This window comes from Littorina saxatilis, linkage group LG17 (genome assembly GCF_037325665.1).
Source record: "Littorina saxatilis isolate snail1 linkage group LG17, US_GU_Lsax_2.0, whole genome shotgun sequence".
Classification (NCBI taxonomy): Eukaryota; Metazoa; Mollusca; class Gastropoda; order Littorinimorpha; family Littorinidae; genus Littorina; species Littorina saxatilis.
In genome coordinates, this window is record NC_090261.1 from 65454022 (window position 1) to 65467084 (window position 13063).

The 13063-nt window shown below is 41.4% G+C and overlaps 2 protein-coding genes across 3 annotated transcripts in view; one reads left to right on the plus strand and one right to left on the minus strand.

The window, feature by feature from the left end:
* The window catches only part of LOC138952180 (TALPID3 protein-like), a 102873-nt gene extending 96636 nt beyond the window's left edge, over positions 1-6237 (minus strand). Inside the window, exons 1-6 of the mRNA XM_070323779.1 lie at positions 4986-6237; positions 3936-4108; positions 3066-3205; positions 2516-2714; positions 1152-1361; positions 562-865 (exon numbers count right to left, since the gene is read on the minus strand). Coding sequence (XP_070179880.1) covers positions 562-865; positions 1152-1361; positions 2516-2714; positions 3066-3205; positions 3936-4108; positions 4986-5949 — 1990 coding nt within the window. The 5' untranslated portion in view covers positions 5950-6237. The remainder of the gene's footprint in view (positions 1-561; positions 866-1151; positions 1362-2515; positions 2715-3065; positions 3206-3935; positions 4109-4985) is intronic.
* Positions 6238-6467: 230 nt separating this feature from the next.
* Positions 6468-12399, plus strand: LOC138952167 (mitochondrial import inner membrane translocase subunit Tim9-like). Of its 2 annotated transcripts, none has more exons than XM_070323765.1 (4): positions 6468-6572; positions 8663-8743; positions 9942-10037; positions 11418-12399. In XM_070323765.1, the coding sequence occupies exons 2-4, from the start codon at positions 8672-8674 to the stop codon at positions 11553-11555; spliced, it is 306 nt and encodes a 101-aa protein (XP_070179866.1). In that variant the 5' UTR covers positions 6468-6572; positions 8663-8671; the 3' UTR covers positions 11556-12399. The 2 variants fall into 2 exon arrangements, with proteins under 2 accessions (XP_070179866.1, XP_070179867.1); XM_070323766.1 differs by lacking the exon at positions 6468-6572 and adding an exon at positions 6697-6844.
* The last annotated feature ends 664 nt before the right edge of the window (positions 12400-13063 follow it).

The following is a 13063-nucleotide window of genomic DNA, read 5'->3' on the forward strand; positions in this document are numbered from 1 at the left end:
ATTTTTCTGGCCAGGACTTTTTGACCGATATATAATATTTTGAATCCAGGTTCAACTGACTCATTTTCCTCTGTGTCTGAGAACAATACTGCACATGAATGCACATACAATTGACGACTACACATTTGTTTGTTTGTTTGTTTGTTTGTTTGCTTAACGCCCAGCCGACCACGAAGGGCCATATCAGGGCGGTGCTGCTTTGACATATCACGTGCGCCACACACAAGACAGAAGTCGCAGCACAGGCTTCATGTCTCACCCAGTCACATTATTCTGACACCGGACCAACCAGTCCTAGCACTAACCCCATAATGCCAGACGCCAGGCGGAGCAGCCACTAGATTGCCAATTTTAAAGTCTTAGGTATGACCCGGCCGGGGTTCGAACCCACGACCTCCCGATCACGGGGCGGACGCCTTACCACTATGCCAACCGTGCCGGTCCCTACACCTTTGTAAATAAACTTTACGTTACAAAACTTTGGAAGAATAATAGTGACTGCGAGTGAGAGCTCTCACCATTATTAAAATAAAAATTGAAAACAAAAGAGCACAGCCTTACCTTTAGCTCCACTAAATTCAGCGGGGCGCGGAGGTTTGCTGCGAGGATTGGGGGTGTCGTACACAGATTCCTCCACCTCCTTGCTCTTCCCCCCACTCCCCTTCGTGTTTCCCCCACTCTTGGACCCCTGCAGTCTCCCCCTCATCAGCTCTCGCTCGATCAGCGCTCGGTTGTAGGCGGCCTTGCTGGGTCCAGGGGGTTGGACGAGGGACGTGGTGGAGAAGTAGGTGGGGTGGCTGTGGGTGGTGGGGGGTGGATGTTGATAACTGTGAGACATGTTGCGTGACATTGACAGCAGTTGAGCCTGAAATGAGAGCAGGATGGCTGTAAGACACAACTCTGTTACTCTCAACGTTTCTGTTATTAGTTTGAAAACATACAAAACACAAAGATTTCTTCTCCCGTTCACAAATCAATTAGACACAACAGCACCAAATGGCTTCTTGCTCTTCTTATTGAAACCCAACAGCAGCACATGCAATGAACACACACACACACACACACACACACACACACACACACACACACACACACACACACACACACACACACACACACACACTCTCTCTCTTTTCTTTGTCTTTTCCTACCTGAACTTCCATCTGCTGGCTCTGCAGAGTCTCTAGGTGCATCAGACGGCGCTCTGTCAGTTCCTTCACCTGCTCTTCTAGTTGGTGAAGGCGTGAGTCTGAGTCTGACTGAGTGCTGGGCCCTGCAACCCCCGTCACCTGCACCTGTTTCTGCACTCGATCCATCTCACCCAGCAGCGACTGCATCTTGCTCTCCATGTCCTGCTGCATCTGTGCAGGGGAAGAAAAATACTCTATAATCGTGCAAACCTTTGATTAATTCAAACTTCCATACATCATTCAAAAGCTTTTGACTGTAAAAAACAGATCGAAACAAAAGAAGTAAGCCAATAGAAAAAGAAAGCTGAAAGATTAAAAAAAAAGTTAATAAAAAAGTTTGCTGGACCCAAAATACAGAATTTGTGGTCAGGTGCTTTATCATCTGCCTTAAAGGTGCTATCTGTCAAATGGGGACAAAACTGCAAAAGTTTTATTTCTACAATTACTCATGAATTCTTGAGCATATGGGGGTCTGCTGTCGACTCGTCGCTTACCGAACCAGTACCTTCGTAGCTTTTTTGCTCCACACTCCATCAATCTCACAGTTAGAGTTGCCTTAACTTGATGAATGCCCCTATTCTCCCGTTCATTTTATATTTTGGAAAGCAAAATCAAACAGTACAAACATCCAGCGCGACTAAGATAATGCTGACACCACTAACACATAGACCAATCACCAAGGCACTGATGTCATTTCACAAAAATGATTTTCATACCAGAATTCTCTCTTGATTAGTAAAATGTAATAGTTTTTTGGTGTGATGATGCTCTATGTTTATTTTGTAAAGGGAGGCAAGCGGTTGCAAAAGGGCGTCAACAGAGACAATGAGGACTGACTGACTACCGTACTTTCGGGACAATAAGACGCAACTTTATTCCTCAAATTTAACCCCTTCGCTGCATTGACTGGTATCACTTTGTGTATGGCTAAAGCCGAGTACACATGTACCCACATTGCTATACAGAAAAACATAACACTCCCTCTCATGTTTCTGTTACTATGACCCTGGCAAAGTTTCCTCTCGGACATCAAAGGCGGCGGTCTCATATGTGAAAACTCACTGCACCTGTGGGGCAATAGTATTTCCACTCTGTATTCTACTTTTCACGTGCGGCCAATATATCGGAAATGCCTATTGTATGGATTTTTCTCACTTTAACCTTAAAAGTGGGGGTTGAACCTTTTACAACAAAGCGCCTTGTAGTCCCGAAAATACAGTCTTTGCATTTAACGTCCTCTCAGACCAGTTGGACTATATTTGGCCAGGTGTTTGGATAGCTTATAAGATGATGGGCTTTCAACAACCCTAACTGCCAGTCAGTACCTTGAGGAACGGCTGAGTGGCGGCCACAGCAGCAGAAGCGGCCACAGCGGCCGTGATGGACTCCACGTTGCCCACACGACCCCCTCCGTCAGTTTCCATGTTGTTGTTCTTGTTGAAGCCGTCGTCACTCACACTGCTGGCACTGCTGTGGACAACCTTAGGGTGGACCACTCTCTTCACTGGCTTGGACTGGCCTCCCCTGCACAAAGAGGAGGAATGTCAATTTTCCATTCGGACTCGGAGCATGTTCGATTATGAATTTGAAAATAAGAACGTTTTTTTTCACATTCTGAAACACTGCTTTTGTACTACAATGTTACCAAAACACAAAAGCAGAAAAGAAATTTTGAGTTAATACCGTTTTGATTTAGAGCATTGTGCTAACAAAACAAAAATGCAGAAAAAACAATTCCATTTTGCATGGTTTCGAATTTCAGCATTGTGCTTTTCCCATCTGAAAACACAGCACTAATGAAAAATTAACCCTTTAAAACACTTCCCTGCTTCATTCCTCTAGACCAGAATGGTTACATGTATAATTAAAGCACACCTCTTGGCCAGAGCGTCCCTGACTTCCCGCTGCTTGCCGGTGAGAGAGAACTTGGAGATTTGAACCTCGTCCCCTTTCCCTGCCTTGGGCATCGCCGGACCTTGCATCAGTGCCCCCTGCCTCAGGCCCCCACCTGTGGGCTGAAAGTGAAACACAGACATACAGAATCATCAAAATAGCAAACCAAACATTTTAACCACCTGGAAAACATTACATACACTTTTAACTGATGTTATAAGCAATATCACTATGTTTTCACATGACACTGGAAATTAGTACATGTATGCATTACATTATGAAGAAAAAGGTGCACAACAGTAACACTGGTGTGCAAAACCCATCAGGATAAGGTGCAAAAAGAAATGATATTGTACACACCAAAGGGTTTACACACATGTTGCCAACCTCTCCCCAAAAGCCTTTTTCCTTGAATAGTGTTAATAAAATGTGACCCTCCACCACGAAATGAGTCACATGTCAGTTGTCACCTTTGCATGATTTTCATATATTTACATTTTCCTAAAGAGTTTTTTATGTTCTATCCAGTGGTGAAAACCGTTTTAGAAAAGAGCGAAAACTGTTTGAGTTATAAGCCTGTGACTAAGGTGACCCTCACACTGTTACCAGACACTCTCCGGACTTATATCAAGCCTAGCGCAGAACCGCGCGAGGTGACATGCGACTCATTTCGTGGTGGAGGGTCACAAATACATAAACCAAACTTGCTCTTCTTGCCCATGTTGTATGCTTTTGACTGCTAACGTCCCTTTGTTTATAATTTTTTTAAGAAAGAACGGCAGCACCTTACAAAAGTAAGCAGCATAATTGTTTCTTTTCTAATGTCAGCATGATACTTCCTTAGACAGCTACCTTTGCTCTAGGAAAGGACTGGGGTTTGTTGGCCGCAGACACAGTCTCCATCGCACTGCCCTGTGACGCTGAGTCCTCGTAGTCAGACATCATCAGGGCCTGGGATGATATGTTCACTACTCTCTCGGTCACTGTCAGGATCTCTGGCTGGCTGGACGTCACACTGCACCCGTCTGAAAACAACACGAACACGCTGCTTTAAAACAAGGTCTTCAACAATGGGTATGAATTATGATACAACAAAACAAACAAAAACCCAACCAACCAACCATTACACATACACACACACACAAACGCACACACACACATAGTGACATACACTGTTGAACAAAGAACTGTACTCAACATTAAAGGCCAAAAAGAAAAATATGTCTGTTTCCGGTAACATCGCCCAAAAAAATAGGGTCGGTCGGTCGTTTTTTATTTTAATTTTAATTTTTTTTTAAACCTTTTTTCTTACGTTTTGTTAACGTCTTTTTACGTTTTTTGTTTTTTTTAAACGCTTCCTTAGTTTACTTACAATTATTTAGCACAAGGTTTTTTACCTAGATATATTGAAACTAAATAAAGTATACTCAAGTGACTTCATATTTTATTTTTGTGTGTGTGCGAAAAGCAAAAAAAAACTTTAGGGTCGGCGCTTGAAAATAGGGTCGGTCGGGTTACCGGAAACAGACATATTTTTCTTTTTGGCCTAACAATGAAATCGATAATACAATTATTAATATTAGTAACAAACGCATTCTTAGTCAAACATTCACATGTGTAATGTTAGCTACATCTCAGAACACTCTATCTGAACAATAACACTGCACTCATAAAATCTGTACAAAATCAAAACTTGTTAAAATTCTGCACAATTACTAGTAAACACTACTTGTTTATTCACACCATTGTCAGCAATTGTTTTGTTTGCTGAATTCCAACTTTGTTTTGTTCACTCATGCATCATGGTCGTAATAAACCAATCAGCATCATGTATAACAGTAGCCCTGTACATTAAGTAAAAAACCATGCATTATTATTCTAAAATCAAGCTTTCAGACTCACCATCCCAGTCTTCTGATTCCATTGGTTCCTCTGGTTGCACAAAGATTTGTTCTTTCACAGGACCATCATGCCGTGAAACTTTGTAGGGAAGCTGGCCAGAAGCAGAGCTCTGTTTGGTGTCTCTTGCTGACTTTCTGCCCAGCTGCTCCACATCAGGTGGAAAATCTTTGGTGGTTGTCTGCTTGCCGCCCCCTCCGTGGCGCTCCACTGTGTACACCGATGCACTGCTATCCAGCCCTTGGTTCAGAGTCTTCCTTTGTCCAGGGAAGCTCTTGTCACTACCACTGAAATGTTTTGTTACACCTTGCACAACTTTTCCAGGAAGATTGTTTGCAACTTTTCCATTTTCTGGTTTGTGCTTAACCCCCGTCATCTTTTCTGCAGTGAAGTTGTTGTTTGTGTTAAGTCTACGCTCATCAGAAGATCTGTCTTTATGGGCTGCTACAGCTGTGGGTAAGGCCTGTCCGTGCTGGCTGTCGAATGAGTCACGAGGTGACACAATTTCCCTCAGCTGCTTTTTTGAAACTTTTACCTTTTTCGCAGTAGCAACATTAAAGTTATCAAGTTCAATGCACCCTGAACCTTGAGATGAAGCACTAGCGTTTAAACTTGACGGCTTGTTCATATTTCCAGGAGCCTCTGCAAGGGTGGATGGAATTAGCACATCACTGGCAGTTGTGCTGTCATCAGAATCATGTGCTTCCCTGTGAGTTTGTCTCTTTCTTCTGTCACTTGTCGGGATGGAGTGTGTGGCTGTCTTACCAACACCACTGTCAGCACTCGATTTACTGTTGTCGTGCACATCTTGTGATACTGCTGGGGGTTGGTTCTCAACATTCTCATTCCATTGTTCTCCTGGAGTTCCTCCGCCACTGCCCGATGACTTAGAACTGCTTGTTCTGTCTAGCGCCTTGACAGCATTGCTTGTTACTGACAGAAGTTCGAGCATGCTGTTTTGTGACATGATGTATCCTTCGGTTCACGAGCTTGCAGACAAAAACTAAAAACAAACCTCTCGCTTATTCTTAATCTTATTCTTAGTCACAACCTCGCTTTCTCAGACGCCTATGCATGGTTACCATTGCATAAAGCACGTACTAGAGAGCTGCGAAGAATCTCGGTCACCTCGGTAACACATATTTTACATGTCTGTTATGTTTTCACCCGTGGGTACCATTCACTTTCGGGTTTGACGAAAAAAACAAGGAGAATCAGGACTTGTCTGATCAGATTTCCCTCTCTGTGTCGCCATTTTGAAACAAAATTACTCGAATACATGTAACGCGCTATTTGATTGGCTGTAATGTATCGTATATAGAGACGTAAAATTGTAACTGTGCTACTGTATGACTTTTAAACAATATGAATACACTAAATTCCTTTCCATCTAATTCTGAACTATTTCAAAGGTATTTGCGTAAATGTTGATCCGTTTTGTCTTCAAACCCTTTTTGCGACTGAAGGAATTAAACCAATCGTGTTCGTCTTTTCATTTGCCCTTGGCTACTACTTTACGACTGCAAAACAAGTCGAAACTCGCCGATTACACACACGTGCTGTTGTTTTGCTTTGACACCGACCAACCAGGTATCTGTGTGTCTTGTGACCTACGCATATTCGTACTAAAGAATAAGGGGCTTGTGATACAACCATAAATGTCGATCAGAATACACACAATGCACCCTTGCTGACATTCTTTTTGCGCTGTGTATCTGTATCTGTATCTGTAGGTTACGTCGCTAGCATCCAGATTGCTGGCTTTGGCGCGACGGGTGGGTGTGCGCAGCGACGTCGCTTATCGGCGGCTGGTAGTCAGCGCCGCCTTGAATGCCTCAATAGAGGCTGAGTGGACAACAAAAGTTGAGTGATCACAAAAGTTGTCCAAGAATTTCGAAAAACACAGAATGACAGACGAGATACATACATGTGATTGTAAAGTGTCTGTATACAACTTTAAAAAAGTCAGCAGTCACCATGAGGTGATAACGAACTTGAACATCCCTATGGGAGGTGGAGGTCATAATATGCTATGTTATTATAGAGATGATGACGTGTGGAAATAAGTAAGTTCCACTGGTCGCACAAAGATTTGTTCTTTCAGTGAGAACAGGACCATCATGGATTACTGGCAGTAGCTTAAAAGCTCTCAGTTTACCATTGTCTGTTTCACGGTCATTTGGAAGTTACTATCGTATTGTCTACAATTATAATATAACTCCCAAATTGTTCACACCATTCAGTATTTTAATAAAGGTAGGGGCTACTGTTACGCCTTTTTCAAGTCGTAATTCGACTAAGAAATTCTATAGTTACGGCATGACGTCATTTTACTGTCGTAATCCGCTCACTGCAGGCTTCAGTTACACCTTTTCCACGAGTCGTAGAGTCACTCGGCCAGACTTTGATTACGGCGCGGCGTGATCCTACCCGGACATTCTCTAGTTACGACATGACGCCATTTTACTGTCGTAACACGCTCACTATTATTCATGTTCCTTGTTTGGACATAGGCCTACTTGTATGTACTGGTGGTTGATTTTCCAGATATCCTCTCAGTGATTATAGATTTCACTGTTCCTTTAACTGGTTTATTCCGTATTTTTATCTGTACTAATGGTACAGGTGAATGTGGGGAGTGAAGTAGTTATTTGTTCAACCCATCCCGTTATTTTGTTTCTCCAAACAAGGAATCATTTGTGTATGATTTGTGGTGGAATTTCCTCCATGGTGTGTACTAGGATGTACTGTACTGAATGTACTATGGGTTATATTTTTCCCGTATGTGTAATATGCGTACAGGTTAATTGGAGGGAAAATGTAGTGGTTGTTTGTTGTTTGCATCAGATGGTTTCATCCTCCATTGATGCAGGCATAGTCCAACTCGCCAAACTGCAATGCGAACGTAGAGCTGGACGAACGCGTTTGTTTCAAAGTCCGAGATAACTTTTTACAACCTGTCGAAGGAGTCGAACGTACTTCCTACTGTCAAAACTGCTTCGCTGTGAAGTCCGCTATCCATGACTAAAGTAAACCGGCCTGCATACGGGTAGAAACGCACAACCACTACTAATGAACTGTTGAACACGTCTGTCCTCACTCGACCCACGCTTTAAAATGGCCGCCCAAACCGGATCAAACCGGAAGTAGAGCGCGGCCCTGGCAGGGAAATGCTTTGTGGCGTAATCAAAGCAAAGAAGGGAAAAGTTACGGGCGGCGTAAGTGTAGCCACTGCGTTTAATAAATGATGTCACTATTGTTTAGTTGTGTAACGAGAGCGATATATATTTGAAGTAATGATTACTTGAATCCAGGTTTGAATGCTTCGTTTCCGGCCGATTTGTGTGGAGCACGTGATGCGCACAAAAAATATTGGCGGTCTAGAAGTGTCGTCTGCGCAATGATCGCGGCGGCTTTCTTGACCGCCAAGGACGACCACGCACGTTGTGAGATGTCATTCGTTAGACCTCAATTGAAAGTTGAAACTTTTAAAAATAGCTCAGAATAGTCTAAAAGATACCTACATTTTTGTTATGATAATGATGTCAGTCATACAATGATACATGACCCAGTATGACTATGACCCAGAGAGCATGGCAAAAATTCATGTTATTAACTGAAATGAAAGCAAAAATTTTTTAGCATACAAATATAATGGTTTTTTTTTGTCTTGCTTGCAGCAGTGCACAATGAGTCAACCAGCCATGGAGTCCAACCTCCCTCCCGCCATGCAACTGGACACCCAGTCTACAGCAAAGCAGGTACAAAACACTGTCTTTCTTCTCCTCTCTTAGTCTTATGTGCATTTCCTTCTTGTTCTGTGTTCCTGTCGTCATGCTAGCCTCTCAAGGTGACTGGTGAGTAAATATACTCTTTCTTTCATTGAATCCAACGTTCCCATGTAGCATTGTATTTCGGCCAAAAAAAAAAAATAGGTGTGGTTACGGTAACATAGCCAAAAAAAATAGGGTAGGAAGGTAGGCAATCACTTTTTTTTTTTTAACTATTTTTTCTAATGTGTACAAATTAAACCTACTTGACAGGGAAATAAGTGTGCGACTCGGGCGCTTTCGCTTTCATGGCGTTTTCTGCACTCGTTTTCTTGTGTGTGTTTTTTTTTTTTTTTTTACAAATGTAATAAAAAGTTATAGGGTCGGCCCCTAAAAATAGGGTAGGTCGGGTTTCCGTAACCACACCTATTTTTTTTTTAGGCCTTATAGGCCAGTCATGCGCAAGGGGTGTGTCTGAAACACATGGAAAAGGAGCATACGTGGAAAGTTTGCCTCACTAAAAGACTATTCACTCTTTTACATCCCACACAAACCCGGCAGTCCAGAGTTTGTCTATTCTCTTCAGTCCAGAGTTTGTCCATTCTCTTCAGTCCAGAGTTTGTCCATTCTCTTCAGTCCAGAGTTTGTCTATTCTCTTCAGTCCAGAGTTTGTCTATTCTCTTCAGTCCAGAGTTTGTCCATTCTCTTCAGTCCAGAGTTTGTCTATTCTCTTCAGTCCAGAGTTTGTCTATTCTCTTCAGTCCAGAGTTTGTCTATTCTCTTCAGTCCAGAGTTTGTCCATTCTCTTCAGTCCAGAGTTTGTCCATTCTCTTCAGTCCAGAGTTTGTCCATTCTCTTCAGTCCAGAGTTTGTCCATTCTCTTCAGTCCAGAGTTTGTCTATTCTCTTCAGTCCAGAGTTTGTCTATTCTCTTCAGTCCAGAGTTTGTCCATTCTCTTCAGTCCAGAGTTTGTCTATTCTCTTCAGTCCAGAGTTTGTCTATTCTCTTCAGTCCAGAGTTTGTCTATTCTCTTCAGTCCAGAGTTTGTCTATTCTCTTCAGTCCAGAGTTTGTCTATTCTCTTCAGTCCAGAGTTTGTCTATTCTCTTCAGTCCAGAGTTTGTCTATTCTCTTCAGTTCTGTCAGGGAATGAAAGTCACATACATGTATGTTTTGATTGTGTTTTCCAGTTCTACGAGTTCCTGGCCCAGTACAACAGAGTGTCAGAGATGTGCTTCACCCACTGCGTGCACGACTTCACAACTAGAAAAGTCCTGGATTCAGAGGTAAGTAGGTCTTGCATGAGGATCCTATGATTGGGGTCGAGCAGGAGTGGTGCTTGGCAAACAAGTCATGACAATCAAAAGTTTGCTTTCAAAATTGAATCGTAATAGAATTGGTTAAGTGCACTTCATAACCATCTGAGGGCAGACCAATAATGGTAAGGCACAACAAAAAACTGTTTCACATGACAAGGCAAAACAAATTACGATTGGTAGTGGGTTACTTTTTTTAAATTATTTTTTAAAAATATTTCATTTTTTAAAAATTATATACAGAGGTGCATGTGCTTTTTATCGGCCGGAAATCGTGCAAGCTGTGTCCCCTGGATGTCAGAGAAGAGTAACTTTACTTGAAAAGTCTCCAAAATTGGGTTGTCATTTTTAATTAATTTTTGTTTGTTTGAAGGGTAAAGAAAAGTTCTGGGGTTAGGAGGAAAATATATATGGTCGGTCGGGGAATGGGGAAAAATTTATATTTTTCGGGCCTAAGACCGAATAAAACCAAGGGATGTAAGCATTCTTCAGATAGACAGTGGTTAAGAAGAGCTGTATGTAACTGCAGTCGCCTGGTACCAGTAGACTTGTTCTGTATAGCTCTCCCTGTGGGCTGTATAACTATCTAGCACTAGCTTGCCTTGGTATTTTAATTGTGTTGGCTGTTAGTAGTTGAGGGTTAAATATATACTTTTGTAACTTTTACTTTTAGCACTCAGCGATTAGAGAAGACCTTAAAATAAATCACACCCCATACGGCCCCTTGATTTCCTCGCAATGACATGTCAAAGCTGGTCAGAAGTGTGCTAGTTGCTTTGCCATGCTTTGAAAAGCTTGACTTTGTAAAAGGGGCTCTTAGCCTGTCACACCACTTACAAATCCTGACAGAGTTATTTCCAAAAAAATGTATTCTGAATATATTAAAGAAAATACTGAAGATTACACTGGGAACATCTGTTATGGTCACAGGAAACCCTATGACAATACATATGATCAAATCACCCCGTGGCAGACAGCCTTCACCTTACTTTCACAGTACATGTAACACCATGTGTTGCTGGTTGTTGCTGCAGTTCGTCAGATTGCTGTTGCACTTCTACAGACAGTTGCCTTCTTCAGACTTTAACCATGATCCAGTAGTATTGCCAATATTACTGTTGTGTTTTTGAGGCTAAATCAGTGCACATTTTAAAGGTTGTCAATATTATGTGCTAATGTTTTCTTTGATTTTCTTTGAAGCAGCTTTTTATGATGGCAGAAAAAATTACCGGCTTTAAAATTTTGGTTGGTTTCTGTTTTAACAACTTTGCATGACCCTGGCAGAAAATGAATTGAGTTCTTCATGTGGATTATTATTTAAATTTAATTTTGTGTTTGTGTTTTTGACAGAATACTTGTGCGGTGACCTGCCTGGAGAAGTTTATGAAGTCGGTGAACCGTATCTCGCTGCGCTTCCAGGAGATTCAATTTGCTCAGTCAGGCAACGTCGCACAGGCCCTCGCCACAGCAGAGACAATGAAGAAATAGACTGCAGAGTGATGTCAAATAATTGTGTGATAATGTGTGAGAACTGTGTGCATGTTCGTGCTGAACAAGTCTGTAGTATGCATGTTTGGGACTCTGCATGTGATGCTGGTTGTGTTGAAAGCACCTGCCAGTGTTTCTGTGCATGGCAATGCCAGATGCTTGACTTGTCACTCTTTGGACCAAAACAAGTCATGGTTGGTTTTAGTAGTTGTGAAAATGATGTTATGTTGTGGGCGGTATGAATCATGGTTGATGTTTTTCTTATGTTCTGCAAAATTAATCAAAGCCAAAAGTGGCTAACGTGTGAATAAGAAAGAGGGGTACAAGGAAATAAACATGTTGAGGTTGATTGTGATCTATCAAGGCAAGACGCAGTATATGTTATATACACTTTGTTTTGCATGCTGCTGTGTTAGTAATTGGAGAGGGGTTTAGTTTACATATGTATTGTGTTTCTGAATACCTTTGGTTTAAAATCACAAGATAGTGAACATCTATTTTATGTATTATTATTAACATTTATCAGTTCACTGAAAATGGCAAGAAATTGTAAAAGAAGAGAAAGAAATGTTCTGCATAATTTTATGAATAACTTACTTGTTCCAAGTTATGAGCATGCAGTTAGATGTGTTTGAACCTTTACATTACCTCAAAGACTTTGATCAGTGATGAATTCAGGTTTTACTGTTATTCAAGTAAATTAAAAAAAAAATCCTAAACCTAATTCCATCTCCTTTTGTTCTGTCAAATATATATATTTAAACTGATGGGTACGAAACAGTGAATGTATGTAACTATCATTATTTGCCTGGTTGTGTGAATAAAATCGATTGTACTCAGAGAACTGACTTGTTTTGCTGTGTATGAGAAAGAGTGTGTGTATGAGTGTGTTTAATAGAAAGTGTGTGTATGAGTGTGTTTAATAGAAAGAAAATGTGTGATAAAGGTTTAAAAAAAAAAGGTCCACTGTGCAGTTTGTCAAGCACACACATTCAGATCAGAGCAATGTATTTGAACTCAGCAGGTAGTGGATACCTAAAGTTGTCTAAAGCAGGAAAAACAAAGAATCTTTAAGTAGAGCTGTTCATGCAATTTACCATCCGTGAGGAATTGAAAAGTGGTTGATAGCTGCAATTGAATACAGCTGCATAAAGGCGGAACAAAGCAGGTTTTTGCAATATTGTGGCCAATTGAATACAGCTGCATAAAGGCGGAACAAAGCAGGTTTTTGCAATATTGTGGCCAATTGAATACAGCTGCATAAAGCCGGAACAAAGCAGGGTTTTGCCATATTGTGGCCAATTGAATACAGCTGCATAAAGGCGGAACAAAGCAGGTTTTTGCAATATTGTGTCCAATTAAGCCCCACGTCATCTAGTACAGTAGTCATAGATTCTTACTGCTGAAGATGCACATGCTGCATAACAGAGACTGAGGTTTTCAGGTAAATTTTTAACACGACCATTCTAATCACTCAGAGAGTGACTCCTTTAATTTGTTTGCGTTGC